Source organism: Amblyomma maculatum, chromosome 6 (genome assembly GCF_055883805.1).
Source record: "Amblyomma maculatum isolate TAMU_Amacu chromosome 6, ASM5588380v1, whole genome shotgun sequence".
Taxonomy (NCBI): domain Eukaryota; kingdom Metazoa; phylum Arthropoda; class Arachnida; order Ixodida; family Ixodidae; genus Amblyomma; species Amblyomma maculatum.
In genome coordinates, this window is record NC_139349.1 from 14,672,596 (window position 1) to 14,695,396 (window position 22,801).

General features: G+C 48.0%; 1 protein-coding gene across 1 annotated transcript; it reads right to left on the reverse strand.

The window, feature by feature from the left end:
- Positions 1-3,880: 3,880 nt before the first annotated feature.
- LOC146185130 (uncharacterized) lies at positions 3,881-20,892 on the reverse strand. The gene is made up of 4 exons (XM_084605477.1): positions 20,838-20,892; positions 20,410-20,565; positions 6,451-6,549; positions 3,881-4,075 (listed from the first exon to the last, which is right to left on the reverse strand). Exons 1-4 carry the CDS (start codon positions 20,856-20,858, stop codon positions 4,013-4,015), a joined length of 339 nt encoding a protein of 112 aa, XP_084461603.1. The 5' UTR covers positions 20,859-20,892; the 3' UTR covers positions 3,881-4,012.
- Positions 20,893-22,801: the final 1,909 nt, after the last annotated feature.

The window sequence follows — 22,801 nt, forward strand, 5'->3', positions numbered from 1 at the left end:
CATAAATAAGCGTGTGCATGCCTCATACCAATGTCACACCATCAGCCTTATCCAGTTCTCAAGGCGTCATTTGGTTGTCACCACAGCCACAGCTCTCTCATCCCTCTGTTTCATATCACTGTCCACCGCAGCGTTTTCTTGCGGCTGTCCAGACGCGAACCCCAGCACCTGCGGCAAGGTCGACGTGCTGGGGTACCTACCCACCCACTCCTTGGATTGGATTGAATTGGTACAAAGGCTTCCCCTTTTTACCAGGTGGACCATAAAAGTCCTAGCCAAGTCCCTACTGTGACGGACAATGATACCGTGAGGATGATAGTAGCGATGACGATGACGCTGCAATTAGTGATAATGACAATCATGACGTTAGCAATGATAATGACGGTGCATTTTGTTGATAGTGATAATGAGAGCAAACATGATGCAGCGTGTGCACCAGCAACGCCTTTGGTTTTCTTATTTCTGCAGTGTAGATTCCACAGTGCTCTCGAAATTTACTTGGTAATAGTGCGTTTTCTAGGAAAAAGGAAGGGAATAGCTGTCTGGGACGGAATCTGGTGGGAAGACGAAAGAATGCGTGCGCCGCGTCTGCAGAGGTTTTTCGTTTACCAGGTTTACCTATTATTTCTTTGTATGAAAACTAGAATTTAATTGAAAATTCATTGCATTACTCGGGCCAATTGTAAGGTACTGTAATCATATTTAGGAACAGTAATTAGTAATGGCCGAATATTTAGGGGAGTCCCAGAAGGCGAAGTAGATTTGTAATAAAGGAATAATTACTTAGTGACATCCATCAAAGCGTAGCCATACGGCTGCAAAGGAAAGCTATACAGGTCAGAATTTTTGTAAAGAAAAAATATCCCCCGGACCAGGACGAATAATAGCCAGAGCTAGAACGTAAAGAAAAGAGTGCTAGCCCACTGCGCTCCCTGGCATACATAGCAAAATTAGTTTTGAAAAGGAATTCCATTACTATTCACTTTGCTGTACATCGCAAAAATGTAATTAAACCGCATTACTATTAAAGGACCAATTAAATATGATCAGTTAGCGTAGTTTGTAGAGCGACAGCCCCGGAAAGGAAGTTACCCCGGGTTTGTTACCCAGACCAGGTGGAATTTTTCTGCGCGAAGTTTTTGAGAAAGCTGTATAGCTTTCCTATAGCCGTGCGGCTACGCTTGGATGGATGTCAGTAATTGAATGTTATTAGTAATTAGTAATGTAGTCAAATGCACTTTCTCGGTGTGCAGCAAAGTGATTAATAATGCAAATTAATTCCTTTTCAAAAATAATTTGCCATGCATGCCGGGGAGCGCAGTGCGCTAGCAATCTTTTCTTTACGTATTCCTGCAGCTTAAGCAAAGCTTAATTATTTACGCAGTGATTGTGGAATTTTCGGTGCTAAAGCACACAATGTATTTTGCCGATTTCCAGATTCCGGTTTCCGTCCGCCTAAAAAATTTTAAACACTTCTAGCTTTAACGCGTACAATTTATTTTTAGATATGGCTTAACCAGCGTCATTTTTGTTGTTGAAAGTAAGCTGCTGCGAGGCGGTTGCGCGTACATTTCTCAAATTCTGGCGCGAAGGTCCATTTTTCAATATGTTCTAATGCCGAGGCTCGACTGGCACCTTTACTTGCATTTAGACAAAAGCAAATCCGCGTACTTTAGAAGTAGAATTGTGCAGCACAAATGACCACAGAACGTAAAAGATGGCAAGACCGGTCGCATAAGACTGACATTGGAATTTTATATTTATTATTTATCCATGTTCTTTTGTCAGCGCACAGACTGCATATTTTGCAAATATTCTCACAATCATAGCACATGCACCCAACATGGCGGCATCTTTAACTCTCTTCTGTCGACGCATGCTTTACTATGCGTTGTAGTGGGTAGGTGTGTAGTAGTGTGACTTACTAACTAGCTTTGTTGAGGTGCAGATCCACACTACACGCAGCAGCGAAGGATCTGCAAAGAGCCAGTAGGCGGACCGGCGGCGCGCGGAAAAGGAATGGGGCACTCATTATGGTGATGATGATCGTCGGGACCATACCCTTTGAAACGGGTCGGTGCCAGAACTGGTGCACAGCTCGTTCCACACGTCGCAAGGCGTAGTCGGAAGCAAGACACAAAATAAACGTTTTAAAAGCGTTACTCCCCTCGACATAGATATAAAGCCTTAGACAAGCCGTGCGAGCGTGGAGCAGCGTGCATCTCTCAGCACCATAAAGGCCTCTAAGGTTGATTCCCATCTCATCCACCAACATGAAATCAGCAACCAATTTTGGCAGAGTCTCCCAAATTTGGGTCAGCATGCGGTATCGCCGCTCAGCCTATCAATGAATAAGTGCTCGGCCATGTGAACTGCTGACATCTCGGTGAGTGACTTTTACGTTGAGTATCTATCGCGCTAATAGCCTTAGCCTTGATTACGTAATTTTCAACTTATTAGTAAGTGACCGCTGATGGAGAGCACTTAGTGCATTATTTTCCAAGTCAATCGCATCTTCCCTTGTAGTTGACGAGAACAGCAAGACGCCATCTGTGCACGTAACACATCTCGCGTGTGTGCATTTGTTAAATATGTTATTGTAACACAAAGAAGCACAGGTCTAAGGATGCGGCCAGGAGGTATGCAAGCAGATACTTTTTTCCATAGGGACCGACACCTATAACTATACTGATATACGTACATGTCACGGGGCGAGATATCACGCAGGAAGCGCGTGAAGGAACACCTGAAACCTTAGTCATATAGTTTCGACAAGAATCGATTATAACTGAAGTAGTCACAGGAAAAATTAATAGTATACACCTGTTCTCTTAATTCACGGCGTACCATAAATCAGGCTTAAAATTTTAATGGTTTAAATTAATCATCGCAAAAGTACAAAACGTCTCTGCCGTGACGAAGATTTCCCAACTGCTATATATATTGGGGGGGAACAATCTCCCATCGTCCCCTTTAAAGTCATTCATTAATTCATAAATCTTTATTCAATAGGATGACCTGAGGCCTAGAGGGGAAGGGGGTGGGTCAGGCGACGTTGAGGGCGCCAGACTCCGACATGAAGTCTAACAGGGCACTAAGCCTGCGCTTGGCGTGGGTACTGGGGGCTGTCCAGTCTTCGTAAGCCTGAATGTGGTGAGCAGATGTGTAGCGGGCACGGAGGCTCGCCGTGCCAGGATAGGTCCAGATCAAGTGCTGCAGGTTAACTGAGTCAGCAGGGCAGTTGGGGCAGCCGATCCTGGTTCGGCGCCTTCGACTCAAGATGTCCGGTGTGTACGCTGCACCGGCTCGCGCCTTGTGAATGAGAACTTGGGCAAGGCCTGTTCGTTATCAGCACGTGTTGTTCCTTTGTTCCCAAGAGCACGGCCCGCAGTGGTTGGCGCGCGCTCTGAAGCGCACGCGCTCACTAGGTGGAGGTAGGCGGTTTGTACTACCAGCCGCGATTAAGCGGGGAAAACGCATTTAATCCCCTATAACAACCCCGCTATATGAAATCAAAATATTAATCCTGAAAGATGGGCACCCTTGCTGTTTAGCCACAAATAGCTAAAGCTAACATTAAAGACAAATAAAAATTTCAACTGCTTTACTGCAAAGTCGGCAGGTGACGGAAAAATTCGGTAGAAATTTGTAGTAGACTTGTATGCACATCTACGCCACTTCTTGAAACTGCTGCAGCTTAGAAAAGAAAAGGAAGGAGCTATGAATACCTACTTATTCCCAAGAGAGCTGCGTATATAAGTTTCACTCAAGTTACAACAAATGGAACAATTTTAATGCATGAAATCTGCTCCTCTGTCGATGTCTGGCCCGAAGACATCAGATGGTACCAGACGGGACACATTTATTTTTTTTTCATCTCTCAGTGCCTTTGAGTCGACGTAAAGCGGTGATATCGAGAGAAATTTTCAGGGAAATGACGAGGCGATCGCCTGAGTTGACCACAACGAAGGCCATTTCACACACAGGCTTCTGACTCGTGGTTGCAACTCGGCTAGAGCATCGTCACGCAGGCAGCTAGCATGGACATGAAGACTCCTTGAAAAATAGCCAGGCACTGGAAAATCAAGATAAAAGGTGGAATATTAGGTTTTGAAGTTTTAGCACTTAGTTACATTATTTCTTCTGTTAAGAGCTTTAAGGCTGCGCAAAAAAATGCCACACATGCCAAAGTAGCGGGGTTTACTTCTTGTAACTGTGGTCGAGCAGCTGCTGACTGAGGCAAAAACTTCGCTACGCCATGCATCAGCCAAGGTCAACCTGTCTAGCCGCTTGACCTTCAGTGAGCCGAAGATTACAGTGGTGGGTATATAGCTTAGCCATGGTATCACCTACAGTGTACCACTACTTGACCTTTGACCTTTCACCTTTGACGGCAAATACAGCCTCACGTGTTCTCTCTTGTAGTTGGCGGCGTCCTCGTCTCCATAGCCTCGGTAATTTAACAGCCTCTATACTATTACGTCCAGAAAGATGAAAGACAGGGCGATGAATGTAAGCAATATTGGGAAAGAGGGACCCTCAATCACGTAATTTGGGAATGCGCTAGCTCCCCAGGGGCTAAGAAAAAAATAGTAGAGAAGCCTGGGTAACCATTCTGCGGATTGAGGACCCAACTCTTCAGAAGCAAGCCATCCGCCTGGCGGAAGAGGCCGCAAGAAACCGAGACCTCTTTGCCTGCCTCTAATAGCGGAAGTCTCGGCCCCCGTCCCCTAATATATATCTCACGCGCTTCTCTACTCACCACTTACACGGACATACTCCAGCACTATACCGACTCCAAAGGTGCACATATCCTCCCGCACACCGCGATCTAACAATACGCGAGACCGTCCAATGGCGCAAATTACAAACTGGCAGCTTCCCACACCCCCTCTTATACAGCAGGATCTTTCCGGATCAGATAGCCCCCATGTGTAAACACTGCTCAACTCCGGCCACACTCATACACATGGTGTGGACTTGTACACATTACAACACAGACAACACAAACACCCCAGAGACGTGGGAGTCTCTCCTGTGTACTTCCGAGCCAGCAGACCAACGCTGGCTTATCCAGCGCACGGTGGAGGCCGCGGCATCCCAAAGGATTCCCGCCGACCTCCTCTAAGTCAGCGCCACCGGTCCTTTTACTGGTCCCCTGTTTTTGGGCGCAATAAAAGAGTTCACCACCACCACCGGGGGCGGGGAGTAGGGGGCCTCGATTCTGGTGGAAATAAAAGTTGTTCACACGCACACGCACATGCATAGACGAAGCTGACCCCGCTGGGCGTCTGATCCAGGCGTCTGTGCGGCGCCATTCACTTGGCGCTTCCTCGAACGCCGCACCACACAGCAAGCAGAAGCAGACCCAGATGCCTAGGAGGCGTTCGTACAGCAGGCATAAGCGGCATTTCAAATCGATTTACAGGATAGAAAAGGCGCAGTATCTGTCACAATTCTCCACGGACATATGTATCACGCCGGAAAGGGAGGAAGATAAGAGTGCGAGAAGAGAGGGAGACAGAGGTGCTGTAGTGGAGGTCTAAGCGCCTCATCGCACTTTAGATGTTAAAAATGCCCTCTAGAATATTTTTTTCACACAGGTCACAAAAAAATCTAGTCAGACTTCGCCTTTTATGACACGATCGTTACAGGCCACACCTTTTAGTTGTATTATTCAGAGAAGTATTTGATCACACGTTGTCAGATCAAAGTATAACGACACTGCCTGACAGCAGCAGCTTCGTGGCGCTAAAGGCAGAAGAGAATATTTCGGATAGCTTGCTGTTCTGGCACCTGTCCAGTTTCATCAATTACGGAGTGATATCAAACCTAACGGGCTCAATTCGTGTTGGAGAGGACTCTGATTTGGATTCTCGTGTCGAGTCGCTACAGGACTGCTAAATCTCCAGCAAGTCAAATGCGATAACGAGAACCTCTCCGTAGATTGCGCGTAGTACGCAGCATACGTCATTTCGAGGACATTAAAAAAAAAACGCACGTAGCTCAAGCAATGTGAGTTCTGTTTGATTAGTCCTTTGGCGAAACACTCCCGCGCAAGCATAAAATACACCTGAGCGTGTGCACTGAAGGAGTCGTAGTCTATTCGATGGCCACTGAGCACACGCCCAAGCAATATGAAGTATAAACGTATTGTCATCACGCCGGCAAGTATTACACCCCGAGCAAGAGATGTTCGCACAAGACGAGGGATCTTGTGAATGCCTTTTTTTCAAGTTTCATACCCAAATAACAGAATGCTGTTGCGTGCAATCTAAGTGCTCTTTTTCGTACATCTGTTATTTGCACATGCAAATGGACACTTACAGCAGAACTGTGTTGAGTGTGTTCAATATACTTGTGACTCCGTGTCACAACCGGTAGCGCCATTTGCGACTACGAGAGGTATTTCCTTTGAGCAAGTTTTCTCGAAGATAAAGCGGCACTCACGAGAATAGCCAGAAGGATGACCCTGTCGTTATGGTACTTAACGGCGAGGACGCCGCTGACCAGGAACATCAGTGCTCCGCTTCCGTAGTAAGTGACCATCTGGAAAAAATAAAGCCGAGATAACGTCGCCAGTCACAGCTTCTCCAGGTTTTGGGAGCCGAGGCCTGTTTTTTAGAGGATCCCAGCCATTTTGCGAAAGGTACAGGGTCTGCTCTCTATATTCACGAGGCTGCTTATACGGTTCTCTAATTCGTGCACACTTTTCCCTTGCCTGGTGTTTGGCTCCTTTGAGGGCAAAAATGGCTGCGGCTTAGCTCGGCTAAGCCCGGTTATGCAAGTTAAACCTTTGTTATACTTAGTTGTGTGGTGTGGCTAAGCCAGGTTAGACTCGTTTAAACGACGTGTTTTGCATCATATAAGAGACTGTCGCGGCTGACTCGCTCATTTATAGCGAGAGAATGAGCGGCAGTATGTATGCATGCTGTGTCCTAAGGATCATCAGATTCAGCCTGGCGTCTACGATACACAGTCGAAGCACTGGTTCCGGGACGGGGTCTGCAAACGTCAAGCAAACGCCTCGCGCTTTATTTAGACGCGGTGAAATACGTAGTTTCGCGTAGATGCATGGCGAGCGAGTGCCTCTGGCTCTGCGCGCCGCACCTGCGGCCGCGAGTCGCGTGGTATGTCACGTGACTGACATATCAAATTTATCACGCCGATGACCTTAGCTCAACGAGGCTAGTACTGTTTTCGCTTCAAAATGAGAGGGGGATGGGAGAAGCAAGACCAACCGGTGCTCCCGGCACAGCTACCCGGCACAGCTCCCCGGCACAGCTTCCCGGAACAGCTGCCCGACTCCTTCGCTTGTATATTTTACATTTTATGGTACTCTTAGATCTAATGAAGCTTGGTTTGATTTTCAGAAAGAAAGAGTGCTCAGAAAATTTGGACTCGACTGCGCTTTTAGCAGGCTTTGGAGTATCCTAACACAAAGAAAATATTTGGCAGGGCTGCTCTAGTGCAGTTAAAATAAAATCATCATAATCATCATCTTCTTCGCGCAAATTTGCTCTATCAATGTCGCTAGCTTCCTCGAGGCTTCTCTGGTACTGTTAACGTCAAAATATAGGACAATTTCCGCCGAGTGGATTGTCTGAACGCTTAGGGAGAAGAAAAATATGGCTCCCGACTTACATGCAGGCGCGCTGGCATGCCTTGCCTTTCTGCAGCTTAGTTCATCTCTTGAGCCTGCGGCTCCCCTTGCGGATTCTCGTTCGCGTACTTTGCTACTCGCTAAATCAGTAACCCCTTAATTTATGCCTGGAGCTCACATATGTTCATTTGCATAGCGTCGCAAGTTGCCACATTGTGTGAAGAACCACGGGACACAGATAACACCTATGAATGGACAGTTTGTCTATAGCCTGGGATGCAAGGATGCTGCGGAGTCTGCCAACTCGGCCATCCCATGTAGTCTCGGGACATCACACAAACCGGCAGCCAATCAGTACATAGTCATCGTCACCTGTAAACCACCACCTGCCAGAGGAAGTCCAGATGTTTTAGGCCACAATGTCGGCTTTGGACTTTCCGGAGAAAGAGGTCTTAACCGATATTTCATTAAAGACAACTATATGCCGCCGCTGGGATTCAAGCCCATGAGCCTTGAATTTCGCGAAATTCAGGATGCGGATGCTGCCCACAAAGTTGGTTTAAAACTGCATGCATGCTCTGGCAACCTAACTAGGTGATCATAATATGACCACCCACCCACTAATCCGCCCGCCTGTTCAATTGTGGACTATGGCGCTGTACCGTTGACAGAATGGATGTATGCTTCTCGCTCATACCACTGAAACAGTCTACGTATTTTGCAACGTAAGTGCTTGCGTTCTATTTTGCAATGCTGAGTATCGCAATCGCGTTATAGTTTTAGAGCTAAAGCTTTACTACTCGGTGTTTAACTTGCGTTTTAGCTGGCGGTTCCTCAAATGAAAGGTCCTTTTTGGACTGCTGTTTCGCGCTGTCTAGCCATGCCATGTCTGGTGTGCTATGACAATATCTAGGTCGCCTGATCACTGGTCACTGTAACCTTTAACCCTGATGACCTTTGACGTCACTGTGGACGTCACTGGCGGCGCTACGTGTGAAGTCACTACCACATGTCCTGTGCTATACGATGAAGCTCGTTGCGCGCTCGCATCACACCGTTAGTGCCCATGAATGATGATAATGTTGGAGCATTCCTTCGTCCTCTTTCTAGTAGAGAGAGACGAAAATGTCTGGCTGGATGTGATTATGCAGCTGATATAACCCCCGGAGAAGCTGCATTGGCTGGTAAAGAGAACGAAGTCGTCAAAAACTTACGGAATTTTGCTCTTATAATAGGTTCAAGCCAGGCTTAAAAACTTAGTATTTACTTTCATTTTTGTAGTTGTGGAGGCTTACATTTGTATCGCATCAATAAACAATCGAATCCTGCCCCGTCTAGAGGGATGATGTGTGAAATAACAGAGGCTCCAATTAAGGAATTAGTGATTAAGCGAGTAGCAATTGGTGCCAGTACGCGATCGAGGATCAGCAAGAGAAACCGAACACGAAAGTCATTAATGCCATTAAACGTAAACGGGGCTAGTTGGTGCATGATTTCATGCGCATGTGTTCGTCTTTCTCCCCTCCGTGTCGTCTGGTTTGCGCATATTTTTTTTTTTTTTTTTTTTGAAAGTGACCGAAGCGGTGGCCTTGTGGTAGAGCATCCGCCTCGTATTCGGGAGGTACCGGGTTCGATCCCTGGTGTCGCCGTGGGTACAAGCTTTCCCCCGGCCTGGTGCTCGGCTCTTCTGGAGTGAAATGCTTGGGAAAAGGTGCCACGGCCCAAATAGTTGCGCCGATGTGGCAGTGATTCGTTCCACCATCGGACAACAAGAAGTCCGCCTTGCGTGGCAACAGCCCATTATGTGGCCCTTTTTATTTATTTTTTTTTTTTGGTTGTTCGAAACTAAGCTTCCGAGGGAGCACAACAGCAGGGTTAGCAGAGCCTCTTCCAAACGCACACCCCTGAAAGAGCCGGGCGCCAGGCCGGGGGACGCTTGTACCCAATTTTACCGGTGGGTGTCCGGCGGCGGGTTTCGAACTGACCACCTCCCGCAGCCGAGACGGGCGCCCAAACCACTTGTATTCCCCAATTATTTGCTGCATTCTGCCTCTGGTAGTGTGTACGAAAACCTTTAGGGACACTTAATCTGAAGAGGTGCAAAATTTCCGAAAATTTTAATGCCTCGAAAAAATGAAAACTTATAAAATTTTTGGAAAAAAAAATTAAGGTTCGAACGACATGGATTTATTCGCTAAAAAGCATAAACATCAATAATGAATTTAGCTACATCAGATCAGTAATTCATAAGCAAGCTTAAGCCTTCAGCAGCATGTCAAATGGGATATATGCTCCCGCTACTTGCTGTCCATGACTAACGCCAGTACCTTATTGCAGTCACAGCATACCCTGCTAGAGGTGCACACGGGCTGAACATTTGTGCCCGAACCCGGCCCGGACCGACACTGAAAGGTCCTGAGCCCAACCCGGCCCGGAGCTCATACTTAAGGCCCGGGCCCGGACCGGCCCGATCCGACATGCTATAATGGAAGGTAAAGCGGCGATACAGAAATAAATTCAGGATGATGAGTCGATCTAACATCTTCAAATGTTGACTTGTCACGTTTAAGATGAAAAATTCTAAAAGATATAGCGGCGTAGCACATACATAGCATTATGATTCGAAATTATGCAAAAACAAGATGTGATGCATTAATGAAGGCTCCAGAAGTCTGCGGCGTTCCCTGATCATATATTCGGTAGCGCTGAAGTTTCTTTCGGGGCTCTAACTTGTGGCTGGAATGACTAACACGTTCTTAGCAAGGAAAGCAAGTTTTGACTAAAGGCGGCTTCTTTGCTTCTCCAAGAGTGCACTAGCTCTAAATCTAAACAAAGGTCGTACTATTTCGCCAAATCTGGTTCGATCGCCGTGTGCCTTTCACGGTACCGTAAGGCGCCGCCACTGCATGGCTTGAACCAAGAAACAAGAGGAAACTCAAGTAGAAACAAACCAAAACAGAGACGGAGGATAGGCGATAGCGTGACGCGTTGAGATGGAGTTACCGAAGCAGGCATGCGAAACTCGACACTCACTAGCGTATAAGCGGCGCCTCTGCTCGGTAACTGACAGCTAGCAAGGATTCGTTCACAGCGAAGAGGCGTGGGAGAAATGCGAGTCGACGCAAAGAGAACTGGGGAGGATACGGGAACGGGGAGGACACGGGAGGGAGGACACGGGAATGGGGAGGACACGGGAAGATGCTGTGCATTCTAGACGCCCGTCGCAAACTATATCCGCGCTTTCGCAAAGTTGCATATGTGCTGCGCTACCCTAGATCGGGATCGTGGTGCCGGCCCAGCCCGTCCGAGACAAATATGCCTTAGTCCGGGCTCAGCCCGAGCCCGAGACAGAAGGCTTCCGAGTGTTCCGGGCCCGGCCCGCAGGCTGGGCCAGGTACGGGCTTTCGGACCAGCCCGAGCCCGTGCACAGCTACTGCCAGCAGCATACACCACAGCGTATAGATTTTTGCCTGTTTCAACTGATCAATAGAATCATGGATTTAGCGTATCCACGGCCGATTCCCGAGTTTCGCGCCCTGATATTAATTTATCCTTTTGTGAAAAATGTCCAAAACGACGCATTTTTTAAGGTCTCCTCTAAATTAGCAGAGTGGAGCTCCACTAAGAAGGTGAGAAGCTTGAACTGAAGCAGCGTCAAATTGGCTTTGCAGCTCTGGAGTGATACGGTCCAGAAAATATGCAGCCCAGTTTTATTATTTATTTTTTTTTTCGGTAGCAGGCTTCGTTCTTCGCTCTGCAAAAGGGGGACTCACTTGTTTGACTTGTGACTGTGCTGAAAAACTATTCTGATGCTTGGCGTTTGTTTCATTGACGTAAATTTAATTGATGTTCAGCCGAGATTTCTTACACAACAGATACCTTGTAAAACGCGACACAATAATTGGGAAATCGATGTGCAATGTTAGACTTGCATATATACTACTTGCTTTTTCGCACCAGTGGCCGTTTGTCATAGAGGAAGTGCTTCCAGACGTTAAATCGAGGGCGAACCTTTCTCACCGCTAAGCGACTATCATGGACTATGAGTACTCTGTACTGTTTCCTCTGTGAAATTACACATGGCAAGACTGTGCAGCATTTTAAGTTGAAGCTTTTGTCTGGTTTCTTCAAAAGTTGATCAGATGTCAGCTCAAAAATATATCGCATATACTTATTATACAGCCCTCCCGGTGCAAACCTAAATAATAATCAAGGCCGCCCACAAGAAGACTTTAATTCGCATAAAGCAGCCTATGTATAGGCAGATGTCTTCGTAGTTTTGTGCCGTATTCATAGTGCGGAAGCACATTCAGCCATTTTGTTCGGCTTGAGCGGTGAGGTACATCATTAAATCTGACTTAAGTTTATCATTAAGCATCTATGTCACGTGATTTAAGCACACTTTTTCGCAGGACAAACGTCTGAAAGACGCTGTCTTGAAGGTCGATGACATAGGCTCTCGACTACTCAATTAGCCGGGGAACTTGGGTTCTATCGGGGCCACGACGACTTCATTGTGATGGAGGCGAGATGCAAGGCACTCGTGGGTTGTGAGATCTCAGTGCATGTCAATGAATTGTAGGTGGTCTAAACTACACCGAAGCCCTCCACCACGACGTCTCTTATAGTGCTAATCGCTTCGGCATGATAAAACCAAACAATCTAACCCAATTCAAATATTAGTACCGAATCCCGTATTTAAGTCACATGCAGAGCCCAACTTACGAGAAAAAAAATGGTGTTTAGTAAATGAAAGGCGGAGAATGTATCTCACTGTTCGGTGTGTACCTCGGTCACGCCATTAGGGAAAATGGAGGAGGATGACAGTAAAAGAGAAAGAGGTCCAGAGGCCAGTTGCAACGCTGCCCAGGCTGGTGCGCGACGGAGCAAAACAGTGCCCGTATAGTTCTCAGCACATGTAAATAGGCTTGCAAAGATCGTTCAGATATCCGCGGAGGCAATTTCATAATCATTTATGGCTAGAATAACTTATATCCTGATTTCGTACGGGCGTCTTTCTTCCGCTACTGCGCTTTCACATTTTACAGATGAAGTGCAGTTAGTCAAGCTCGTAATATCTTAAGTTTTGCTGTCTTCCACTATAGAGTCGGCTTTCTCTGTTTATCGAGTGTGATACCAGCCAGGACATCAGAAAATAATTCGGAAATGTTTGTTTTTGATATCTGCCAACAAAATATTTTGGCGACGTTTTGCAAATTTGTGTCGCGTTTTCTCCAAGTTGAAGCTGAGTTCCTGCGGCTTGCTCAACAGCTCGTACACTGGCGGTCCTCAGTGTCGTGTACGTGACAAATGCTGACCTCTTATGTACATGCAGCCTCGATTGTATAGGCGGAACTCGTAATAATAATGTCGAATTGATTTTTTCCTTGTTTGGACGCCTATGTCATACCTCGCCCGCTAGTTACAAATGAAACAATCTCGAAAGCTATGCTGTAGGCATATTTAAGGCTTGATGATGAATTATGTTTTAACCTGACTGCGTGCTTGGAATTCTCAGTCACAGCTACACTGTTACGACCAAGCATCCGCATTTGCGCGCTCTATTGTTCGCCTGTGGGCATGGAAAAGTTTTGTGAATATGTGGTGATGGTCCATTGGCTCTAAGTGAGCCTGTTTCCAGGAATCCTGTTTTGTAAGCATGTTTTGCTTTGTGGACAACCTGCAAATGCCAAATTGGCCCTGTCAAGAGAACGTCTGGAAAAACACAAAGAAACGTCCCCCTGCGGGAAATAGCAGGAAGTGCTTTCTTTTGTTCACCCTTCCAGTCGAGAAGTGCTATCCTCCAGTGATGAATGCCTCCTATCCAAAGGAGACGACAGAGTGACATGTCCGCTGACGTGCAGGACAAGAGAAGAGCATGACTCATACGGCCATTAAGTGATTTCCCGGGAATGCAGGAAAGATTTGCAATTGTCGAAAAGGGACCATGTTGGGAGCCCTATGCGGCGCCACGTGCACTCGGGTTTCTGAGAAGTAAAACCCCCAGAACCAGCCTGTGGTTTCTTTGCTGAAGAATAGAAATGTACCTCCTCTCCTCGCCGTTCCCAAGCTTTTCCCGCCAACAAGTGATCACGCCCAACGAATGAATGCCGGACCAGTCAGTGCTTCAGACCATCAGTGCAGTGATGTGTTCGATTGGATGCCGATACCTGAGGGGCGTGCCCTGGATTTGGTTGGTCAGCATCTTCAGAGAGGGGCTGGACATAGGGGGTTTTTAAGGACGCTGCAGAGCACGAAATGTCGCTCTGGGCCCTGGGTAAACGGCTCATCCAGTCGCTTCTCGCTATGAACTCTTAACGCTTGTCATTTTGCTGATGTACCCTTCTTCTTCATGTAAATATTCTTGTAAATACGTTTTCTCAAAGTGCCAGTAAACCTGCTTGTACATATTTTACCAACTTCGAAGATTCAGTCCTTCTTCAACCCGAGTCTCTGCACGCTACCAAGTGAAGGCCGGGTCGACGTAGCCCCAGCGTCACGACAACTGGTGACCAGCGGTGGGATCTGAATCTACAAGCCACAACATCTGGTGATTGGAGGTGGATCTGAAGCTACAAGCCACAACACCTTGTGATCGGAGGTGGCATCTCAAGCAACAAGCAGGAGCAACAATCGGCCAACAAGAGGGCAGCTCGGAACATCGATCGCATGTGTGGGTGAGTGCTTGGCTTTTCTTCTGATGTGGACCAGGTTCTAGAACAGGGTTAGATTTTAGAACTGGTAAAGAGAGTGTGGAAACGCCTTTAGGTTTGGTAGTTTGCACTGTTGTTTTGGAAGTAGCCGACACTCGGAGCGATCATGGACCTACAAAAGCTGCAGAAACCGGAACTGTTGCAATTGTGTGAGGAATTGGGAATTGATACAAGTGGTTTGGCACGAAAACCTTTGATTATAAAGGCAATCACAGATTTGGGAGCCGATGATGAGGAGCTCAGTGAAGCATGGAACCTCATCGGTCAAAAAAAGGAACAGCTCAGACAGCAGAAAGAGCGGGAAAAAGAGCAGAAAGAGCGGGAAAAAGAGGAAAAGAGGCGTGAGCGTGAACTTGAGAGGGAAAAAGAGGAAAGGGAGCGCGAACGTGAGTGGGAAAAAGAGGAAAAGAAGCGTGAAAGAGAAGCAAAAAAGCTGGACCAAGAAATTGAGCTCCGGAAATTAGAACTAGAGTTGAGCAAGAGGTCGGGCAATTGTCCCCAGCTAGCGGTACCTCTTCTCAACAAGGAGGCAGATTTCAAGATGTCAAAGTACATGCAGCCATATGTGATATCAGGGGATATCGGTCTGTATCTGGCTAACTTTGAGCGAACCTGCGAAAAACTGTCCTTCCAGCGAGACACTTGGTCTCAGAGATTATTGACGGTTCTGCCCTGCGAGGCAGCGGAGGTTGTCGCGCGGCTAAGCAAGGAGGACGCGGACAACTACGAGAAGGTCAAAGCTTGCCTTCTGAGAAAGTATAGGCTTAGCGCCGAGGCGTTCAGACAACGTTTTCGGAAAGCTACTAAGTCCAGGGACGAGAGTTACCCTGAATTCCTGTACAATTTAAGAGTTAATTTGGGCGAGTGGCTAAAGAGCACAGATTCCTACAGTGATAGGGACGCTGTAGTCGAGCAAATTCTTTTGGAGCAGTTTTATAACTGCCTCCCAGAAAAAGAAAGAAATTGGTTACAGGACCGAGGCGAAATTAAGTCGGCAACTGAAGCTGCCGAACTTATTGAGGAGTATGCTTCGCGCCGACAATTCAGCAACCCAGCAGTGGATAGGCCCCGCAATCCCAAGTTCAGTGTGAAAAACCGTCAGGAAAGGCACTTTGCTAGAGTTGGAAACGAAGAAATGAAGGTTTCTTCAGGCAAATTCCCTAGAAAGGACGGCAGTGAGAAAAGTGGGGAAGTGACCAACGTGCAGAACACAAAGAATAAGCTTGAGGCTAGGAAGCCGCTCACATGCTTTAGGTGTAATGAGCAGGGTCACATTGCCGTCAACTGCCGGAAAGAAAAGATTGCTTTCTCGTATGTCAGGGACTGCGATGAAAATATGCAGCTTTTAGAACCCTACCTGCATGACCTAGTAGTCAACGGGAAGCCTTGCAAGGTACTGCGCGATTCGGCCGCAACGATGGATGTTGTCCATCCGGCGTATGTATCGCCTTCCGACTATACAGGACAGTGTGCATGGATCCGACAGGTAGTTGAGGAACAGAGTGTGTGCTTGCCGATCGCGAACGTGGTCATCGAGGGCCCTTTCGGCGAATTAACAACCGAGGCTGCCGTTTCAGGAAAGCTTCCTAAGTGCTATCCGTATTTGTTCTCCAACAAATCGGACATGCTGCTGCGAAAGAGGGGCATCCTTTTCGGAGACAGAGTTGTGCAAGCCTTAACACGTTCAAAGGCGCGAGAACTAGCTACACTGCTCATTCCAGAAAAATCCACAGCGGAGGAAACGGCAGTTAAAACAATGGTAAATGCGGAAGATAGCAGGTCAGAAAACTTTGAGAGCGAGGCATCTCAGATAAGTCAACTTGAAAGTGAGCTTGATGAGACGCGGAATGAGGACGTTCTTGAGAGTAACCTCTTGCCGCCAGTGTCTAGTAATCTCACGAGACTTTTAAGTGGAACCCGAGAGGACTTAGCTATAGAGCAAGCCAATGATCCCAATATACAGGAGATAAGGGAGCGCCACCGCGCCACTAAGACAGCAAACAATATTTCTTTCGAGATGAGAAAGGGAGTGCTGTATCGCTTATTCAAGGATAAGCGCGGAGTAGAGCGGGACCAATTAGTCGTTCCCCAAAAGTACCGCGGAGACTTACTGCGACTTTCCCATGGCAGCTCGTGGTCATGTCACCTTGGAATAAAGAAAACAAAGCAGAGGCTGTTGCAAGAATACTATTGGCCTGGATGTTTTAAGGACACGGAAAATTTTGTACGGTCATGCGACACGTGCCAGCGGGTTGGAAAGGCGCAAGATAAGTGGAAAGCTCCGATGGTGTTAGTACCAATCATTACCGAGCCGTTTCACCGGTTAGTAATAGATATAGTTGGGCCACTTCCTGTGACCGAGTCAGGGTACCGTTATATCCTCACTATGTTATGCCCAGCCACAAAGTTTCCAGAGGCTGTTCCGCTGCGCGAGGTGACGTCCGAGAGTGTAGTGGATTCGCTGCTGTCAGTGTTTGCACGAGTTGGATTCCCTTCCGAGGTACAAAGTGATCAGGGTAGCGTTTTCACGAGTGTCCTCACCACCTCATTTCTCGAGCGATGCGGCATTAAGGTAGTGCATAGCTCGATCCATCATCCGCAGAGCAACAGCGTAGAAAGATGGCACTCTGTTCTCAAACGAGTCCTGAGGGGACTGTGCTATGAAAACAAGCGCGAATGGGATACCTGCCTGCCTGCAGCGCTTTTCGCTTTGCGGTCAGTGCCGCACGAATCCACTGGATTTAGCCCAGCCGAGTTGGTGTACGGAAGGTCACTGCGCTCACCTTTGCGAATGGTGCGCGAAGCCTGGGAGGGGCGCGGAGAAGACCCAACAGTAGTAGAATTCATTCTGAACCTCTTGAATCGCTTACATAACACTAAGGAACTCGTTGAGGCCAGCATGAAGTCAGCCCAGGCTCGTTCCAAGGTGTACTATGATAAGTCAGCCCGTCAAAGGACGTTTTGTATCGGGGACCAGGTGATGTTGCTGAGAAGTTCAAGGCAGAATAAGCTCGAAGTACAGTGGGAAGGACCGGCTGAAGTCGTTGCAAAGCTTTCTAACACTAACTACGCAGTGAAAATTCCCGGTAGGCGTAAAGAAGTGCGCATTTATCATTGCAATCTTATGAAGCCTTATGTGCAGAGGGAAGCCGTGGTAAATCTAACGTTAAACCTTCCCGAGGAGATGGGGGACAACTTGATTTGCCTCAGCGGAAAAGGAAGCAACGCTCAGGAGCTTCTCAAAAAGACGGAGCAGAGAGGAGAACTAAAGAAATCCCAGCTGTCCGATCTGGGCGAGATAATAACAGAGTTTGAGGCCTGCTTCGTGGACAGGCCAGGCAGAACTGATTTGACTGAGCACGATATTGAGCTGACTTCAGACGTGCCAGTGCGATCAAGGTGCTACCGATTTTCTCCAAGGCAAAGAGAAATTCTGGATAGGGAAGTAACTCGCATGCTGGAATTGGGAGTAATAAAACCCTCGGAAAGCGATTATGCTTCGCCTATGATCTTAGTAGAAGCTCCAGGTAAAGACCCTAGGCCTGTGGTAGACTACCGAAAGCTAAATTCTCTCACCAGGGATCAAGTGTATCCTATTCCGAATATTGAGGAGAGAGTAGAACAGGTCAGTAGAGCGGCATATGTGACTACGCTGGACCTTACTCGAGGATACTGGCAAGTACCGCTCACTGAACGCGCCAGCAGATACGCGGCTTTCGTCACTCCGACGGGCAGCTACCAGCCAACAATGATGAGTTTCGGGCTCAAAAATGCTCCATTTTGTTTTTCCCGACTCATGGATAGGGTTTTAAAGGGGTGTGAAACATTCGCGGTGCCTTATTTAGACGACATTGCGGTTTTTTCCGACTCATGGGCGGACCATATGGTACATCTAAGAGCTGTACTGAGCCTTTTGCGTCAAGCTGGACTAACCGTAAAGGCCGAGAAATGTTGCCTGGCAAGGGCGACCGTGGACTACTTGGGTCACAATGTAGGTCAAGGTTTCAGGAAACCCAGCGAGATTAAGATTTCTGCGGTAGCAGACTACCCGCGGCCGAGCACGAAGACGGAAATTCGAGCATTCCTGGGTCTGACTGGGTACTACAATCACTACATCCCTAACTATTCAGCTTTGGCTAGCCCTCTGACCGACGCTCTCCGCAAGACAGAACCGACAAATGTAGTCTGGGACGAACAAAAGGAAGCCTCCTTCGTAAACCTGAAGGCTGTGCTGATTAGCCGTCCGGTATTGCGAGCTCCAGACTATGGCCGAGAATTCACGGTCCAGTGTGATGCCAGTGATCGAGGGTTAGGTGCTGTTCTCTGCCAGAGAGATGACGACGGTAATGAGCACCCCGTGCTCTACTTGAGCAGAAAACTGAGTTCTAGAGAGAGGGCTTATTGCGCGTCAGAGAAGGAATGCGCTTGCATTGTATGGGCCATTCAAAAATTGCAGTGCTATCTTGGAGGGGCCAAATTCACCGTAGAGACGGACCATTGTCCCCTGGCTTGGCTGCAAACTGCGACATCGAAGAACAGTCGCCTTCTTAGGTGGAGCTTGATTTTACAGCAGTACAATTTTGAAATAAGATACAAAAAGGGGAAGTTAAATGGGAATGCGGACGCGCTTAGCCGCTCTTTCTAAGCGGTCCGAGATGTTCCTCACCATGTATCCAAATTGATAATCAGGTTTTTTTTTTTTTTTCGTGCGCTTGAATATAGATGACTATGTAAAGCAGCACGTTTGGTTTTCGAGGCATACGTGGGTCCTGAACGTCTTGAGAGTGGGCTTTTCTCGAACAACAATGGCAGTTTTCTTTTGACCTGGTCTCTTCAGACGGGAGCCGAGTGCTTGCTTCGACATGTGGTTGAGTTTCAGATAGCTCAAGCAATTTGGCCTACAACAATCAAGACAACGCGACAAGCAACAGCGAGCTTCAAGCGTTCACGTGCAGGCCATTAAGTCGTCTCTTCATGCAGCAGCTGCGGCTGCTGCCCTCCGAGTCTCTTCTGGCGGGGGAGGAGGCTGTTACGACCAAGCATCCGCATTTGCGCGCTCTATTGTTCGCCTGTGGGCATGGAAAAGTTTTGTGAATATGTGGTGATGGTCCATTGGCTCTAAGTGAGCCTGTTTCCAGGAATCCTGTTTTGTAAGCATGTTTTGCTTTGTGGACAACCTGCAAATGCCAAATTGGCCCTGTCAAGAGAACGTCTGGAAAAACACAAAGAAACGTCCCCCTGCGGGAAATAGCAGGAAGTGCTTTCTTTTGTTCACCCTTCCAGTCGAGAAGTGCTATCCTCCAGTGATGAATGCCTCCTATCCAAAGGAGACGACAGAGTGACATGTCCGCTGACGTGCAGGACAAGAGAAGAGCATGACTCATACGGCCATTAAGTGATTTCCCGGGAATGCAGGAAAGATTTGCAATTGTCGAAAAGGGACCATGTTGGGAGCCCTATGCGGCGCCACGTGCACTCGGGTTTCTGAGAAGTAAAACCCCCAGAACCAGCCTGTGGTTTCTTTGCTGAAGAATAGAAATGTACCTCCTCTCCTCGCCGTTCCCAAGCTTTTCCCGCCAACAAGTGATCACGCCCAACGAATGAATGCCGGACCAGTCAGTGCTTCAGACCATCAGTGCAGTGATGTGTTCGATTGGATGCCGATACCTGAGGGGCGTGCCCTGGATTTGGTTGGTCAGCATCTTCAGAGAGGGGCTGGACATAGGGGGTTTTTAAGGACGCTGCAGAGCACGAAATGTCGCTCTGGGCCCTGGGTAAACGGCTCATCCAGTCGCTTCTCGCTATGAACTCTTAACGCTTGTCATTTTGCTGATGTACCCTTCTTCTTCATGTAAATATTCTTGTAAATACGTTTTCTCAAAGTGCCAGTAAACCTGCTTGTACATATTTTACCAACTTCGAAGATTCAGTCCTTCTTCAACCCGAGTCTCTGCACGCTACCAAGTGAAGGCCGGGTCGACGTAGCCCCAGCGTCACGACAACACATGCGAGAGCGCGAGCACTCGATACGATTGCGTGAGCTGCCGCGCCAAGTTGACGCTCTCCTCCCACGTATGGGGGTGAGGTACTCACATACTTCCTCGTCGGGTCCATGTCACCCATGATACCGTGAAGGATGAAGAAACCCCCGTTGAGGAGGTAGGAGAAGCTCAAGTAGTGCAGCATTTGAAAGGGTCCGAAGAAGTAGCCGTCGATGTTCAGGAGCAAAAGCAGCACCAGGGATATCATCTGCATGCGACAACGGGTGATTGCTCAATATGAGGCGCCGCCATATTCTCGCGGCATGCCGAATGAGAGTTAATGATGCGCTCCCCCAGCATGACTATGTCTCGCTTTCCTGTATAGTGCATGAGGACATCAAAAAAGAAAACGATAGTTACCTTGACTTTAGCGTCATTAAACAGCGCCTTTGAGGTCCCAGATTCAGAACGCTTCCTTAACGTCGGTTTCTTTTTGTGAAACGAAAAAATATTATAGGTTAAGAAAGAGGATCGACTTACGGTTGTAACTATCGCTGCCATTCCTCTCCTGGTTTCCAGGTACCTGCTTCCAGCGCATCCCTAAAAAGCGAAGTTTGTCACTAAATGTCTCAGAAATCAATTGTGATCGCCATGGTTAACAGCACGATGCAATGTGAGAAAACAATATATTTCTTGCACAGACATTCACCGCGGTATACAGTGCACCCAGCATACTGAAGGCATTCTCATGACTGCGGCAAAGACGTCCAATCCTCTTGTTTTTCTTCTGTCGTGCATTGTTCGATAAGGAACCGTTCGGCACGGTAATGGAAAGTGAGCTTGTTGCGCATTCACTGCTAGGCACGAAAATCGGTGATGCAGTAAATGATGAAGGGTCATGCAGCGTTAGCAATTGTGATAATTCACTCCCATTTGCTTGGACTGCGTCCGGCATTCCCCCAACATGATACAGGATGCTAATTCTCGCGACTAGGCTTCATTACAGCTGTATTCGTGCCTGAAGTTGAACTCATTTCATGTACGGCTTGTTTGGGGTGACGTGCGCTTAGTGGGCAGCCTTAAAAGATCCGCCAAATGCACTGAGATACTGTGCTGCCCACTTGTAGCTTATGCACACAGATGACCAGAAACTTTGTCCTCACCCTTCACGAGCAGCTTTATTCCACACTTCCAGAAGCCTTGTTACGGGGCTTTCAAGCAAATACTGTACGTCTCGAGGTATCCAAGCTTTCGAGGCGAATCAACGACGATGTGATCAGAGAAGCGGGCAACGGAGCGGGAGCCTATTAATTCATTTATCAATCTTTCGCTGCCGTAAACAAGTCCAATTTGAAAGTACTTTGCTTTTAATTTAATGTTCAGTGGGTCCAAAAAGGAACAGAGCCGATAGACAAATCAGCGCTTGCAATTCCGCACGATAATGCCGGCCGCTGCCCTTGTACAGTCGGTGTCAGCTCACCGGCCCTGAGTTTCAAAATGCGCATCTTATTCCTTTTGTCGCTGTCAGGTATGACCTCTCACCTTTCCCATTGTGGCAGCGATGTCCTTGCGTCGGTCTTCTTCTTTGTTCTCCGCCGAAAACAAGCATCGCCAACACCACTAGTTCGTCTAGGTGGTGTTGGATGAAGATGGGAGTAAAGTGGAAAGAGAGAAAGGGGAGCCGTAGTGGAGGGCTACGGAGCAATTTCGACCACCTGGGGATCTTTAACGTGCGCTGACATCGCACAGCACACGGACGCCACTTCGTTTCGCCTCCATCGAAACGCAGCCGCCGTGGGTACCTTGTTGTAGTTGCGACTGAAGGTGAAGGAAAGGAAAATGCACAGGCCTGCTACTGGCTTTGTAGCTGAGCCACATCCGCTGTCTCGTGCGGACAGATGAGAAAATAGAAAAGAAAGAAAAAGAAAAGGGAGAGAAAGACGCGCGTCGCAACAGCCGTCGTCCACCACCGAAGCAATGGCGGGCGCAATGATGGCCTACAACAGATAAAAATTTGGTGGCAGGCTAGCCCCCCGCCGCAAGCGGCGTTGACCTATCAGTGTTTCCATCCTCCATGTACCAGTCGCAGACTCGTAGGGACAGGAACAGCCATCCCTCTTGCCACCTTCTGATTGATTGATTGATTTATAGGAAGGGAAAGGCGCGGTAACTGTCTCACTTGTTTTCTGTGGACACCGCAACCGCGCCGTAAGGGAAGGGAGGAAGGTGGGAGTGAAAGTGGAAAGAGAGAAAGAGGAGCCGTAGTGGAGGGCTACAGAGTAATTTCGACCACCTGGGGATCTTTAACGTGCGCTGACATCGCAAAGCACACGGACGCCTCTTCGTTTCGCCTCCATCGAAACGCAGCCGCCGAGGTCGGGTTCGAACCCGGGTGCTCCGGCACAGTGGTCGGGCGTCTTACCACTGCACCACCCCGGCGGGGCTGCCACCTTCTCTTTCTCCACTTCAAGTTCACGAAAAGAGAGAGAGAGAGAGAGAGAGAG

Coding starts and splice junctions, on each gene's coding strand:
- LOC146185130 (XM_084605477.1), bottom strand. CDS start 20,858: ATGGCAGCGATAGTTACAACC. Junction 20,566..20,837: donor TGGCAGCGATAGTTACAACC/GTAAGTCGATCC, acceptor TGTCGCATGCAG/ATGATATCCCTGGTGCTGCT. Junction 6,550..20,409: donor TGGACCCGACGAGGAAGTAT/GTGAGTACCTCA, acceptor TATTTTTTCCAG/ATGGTCACTTACTACGGAAG.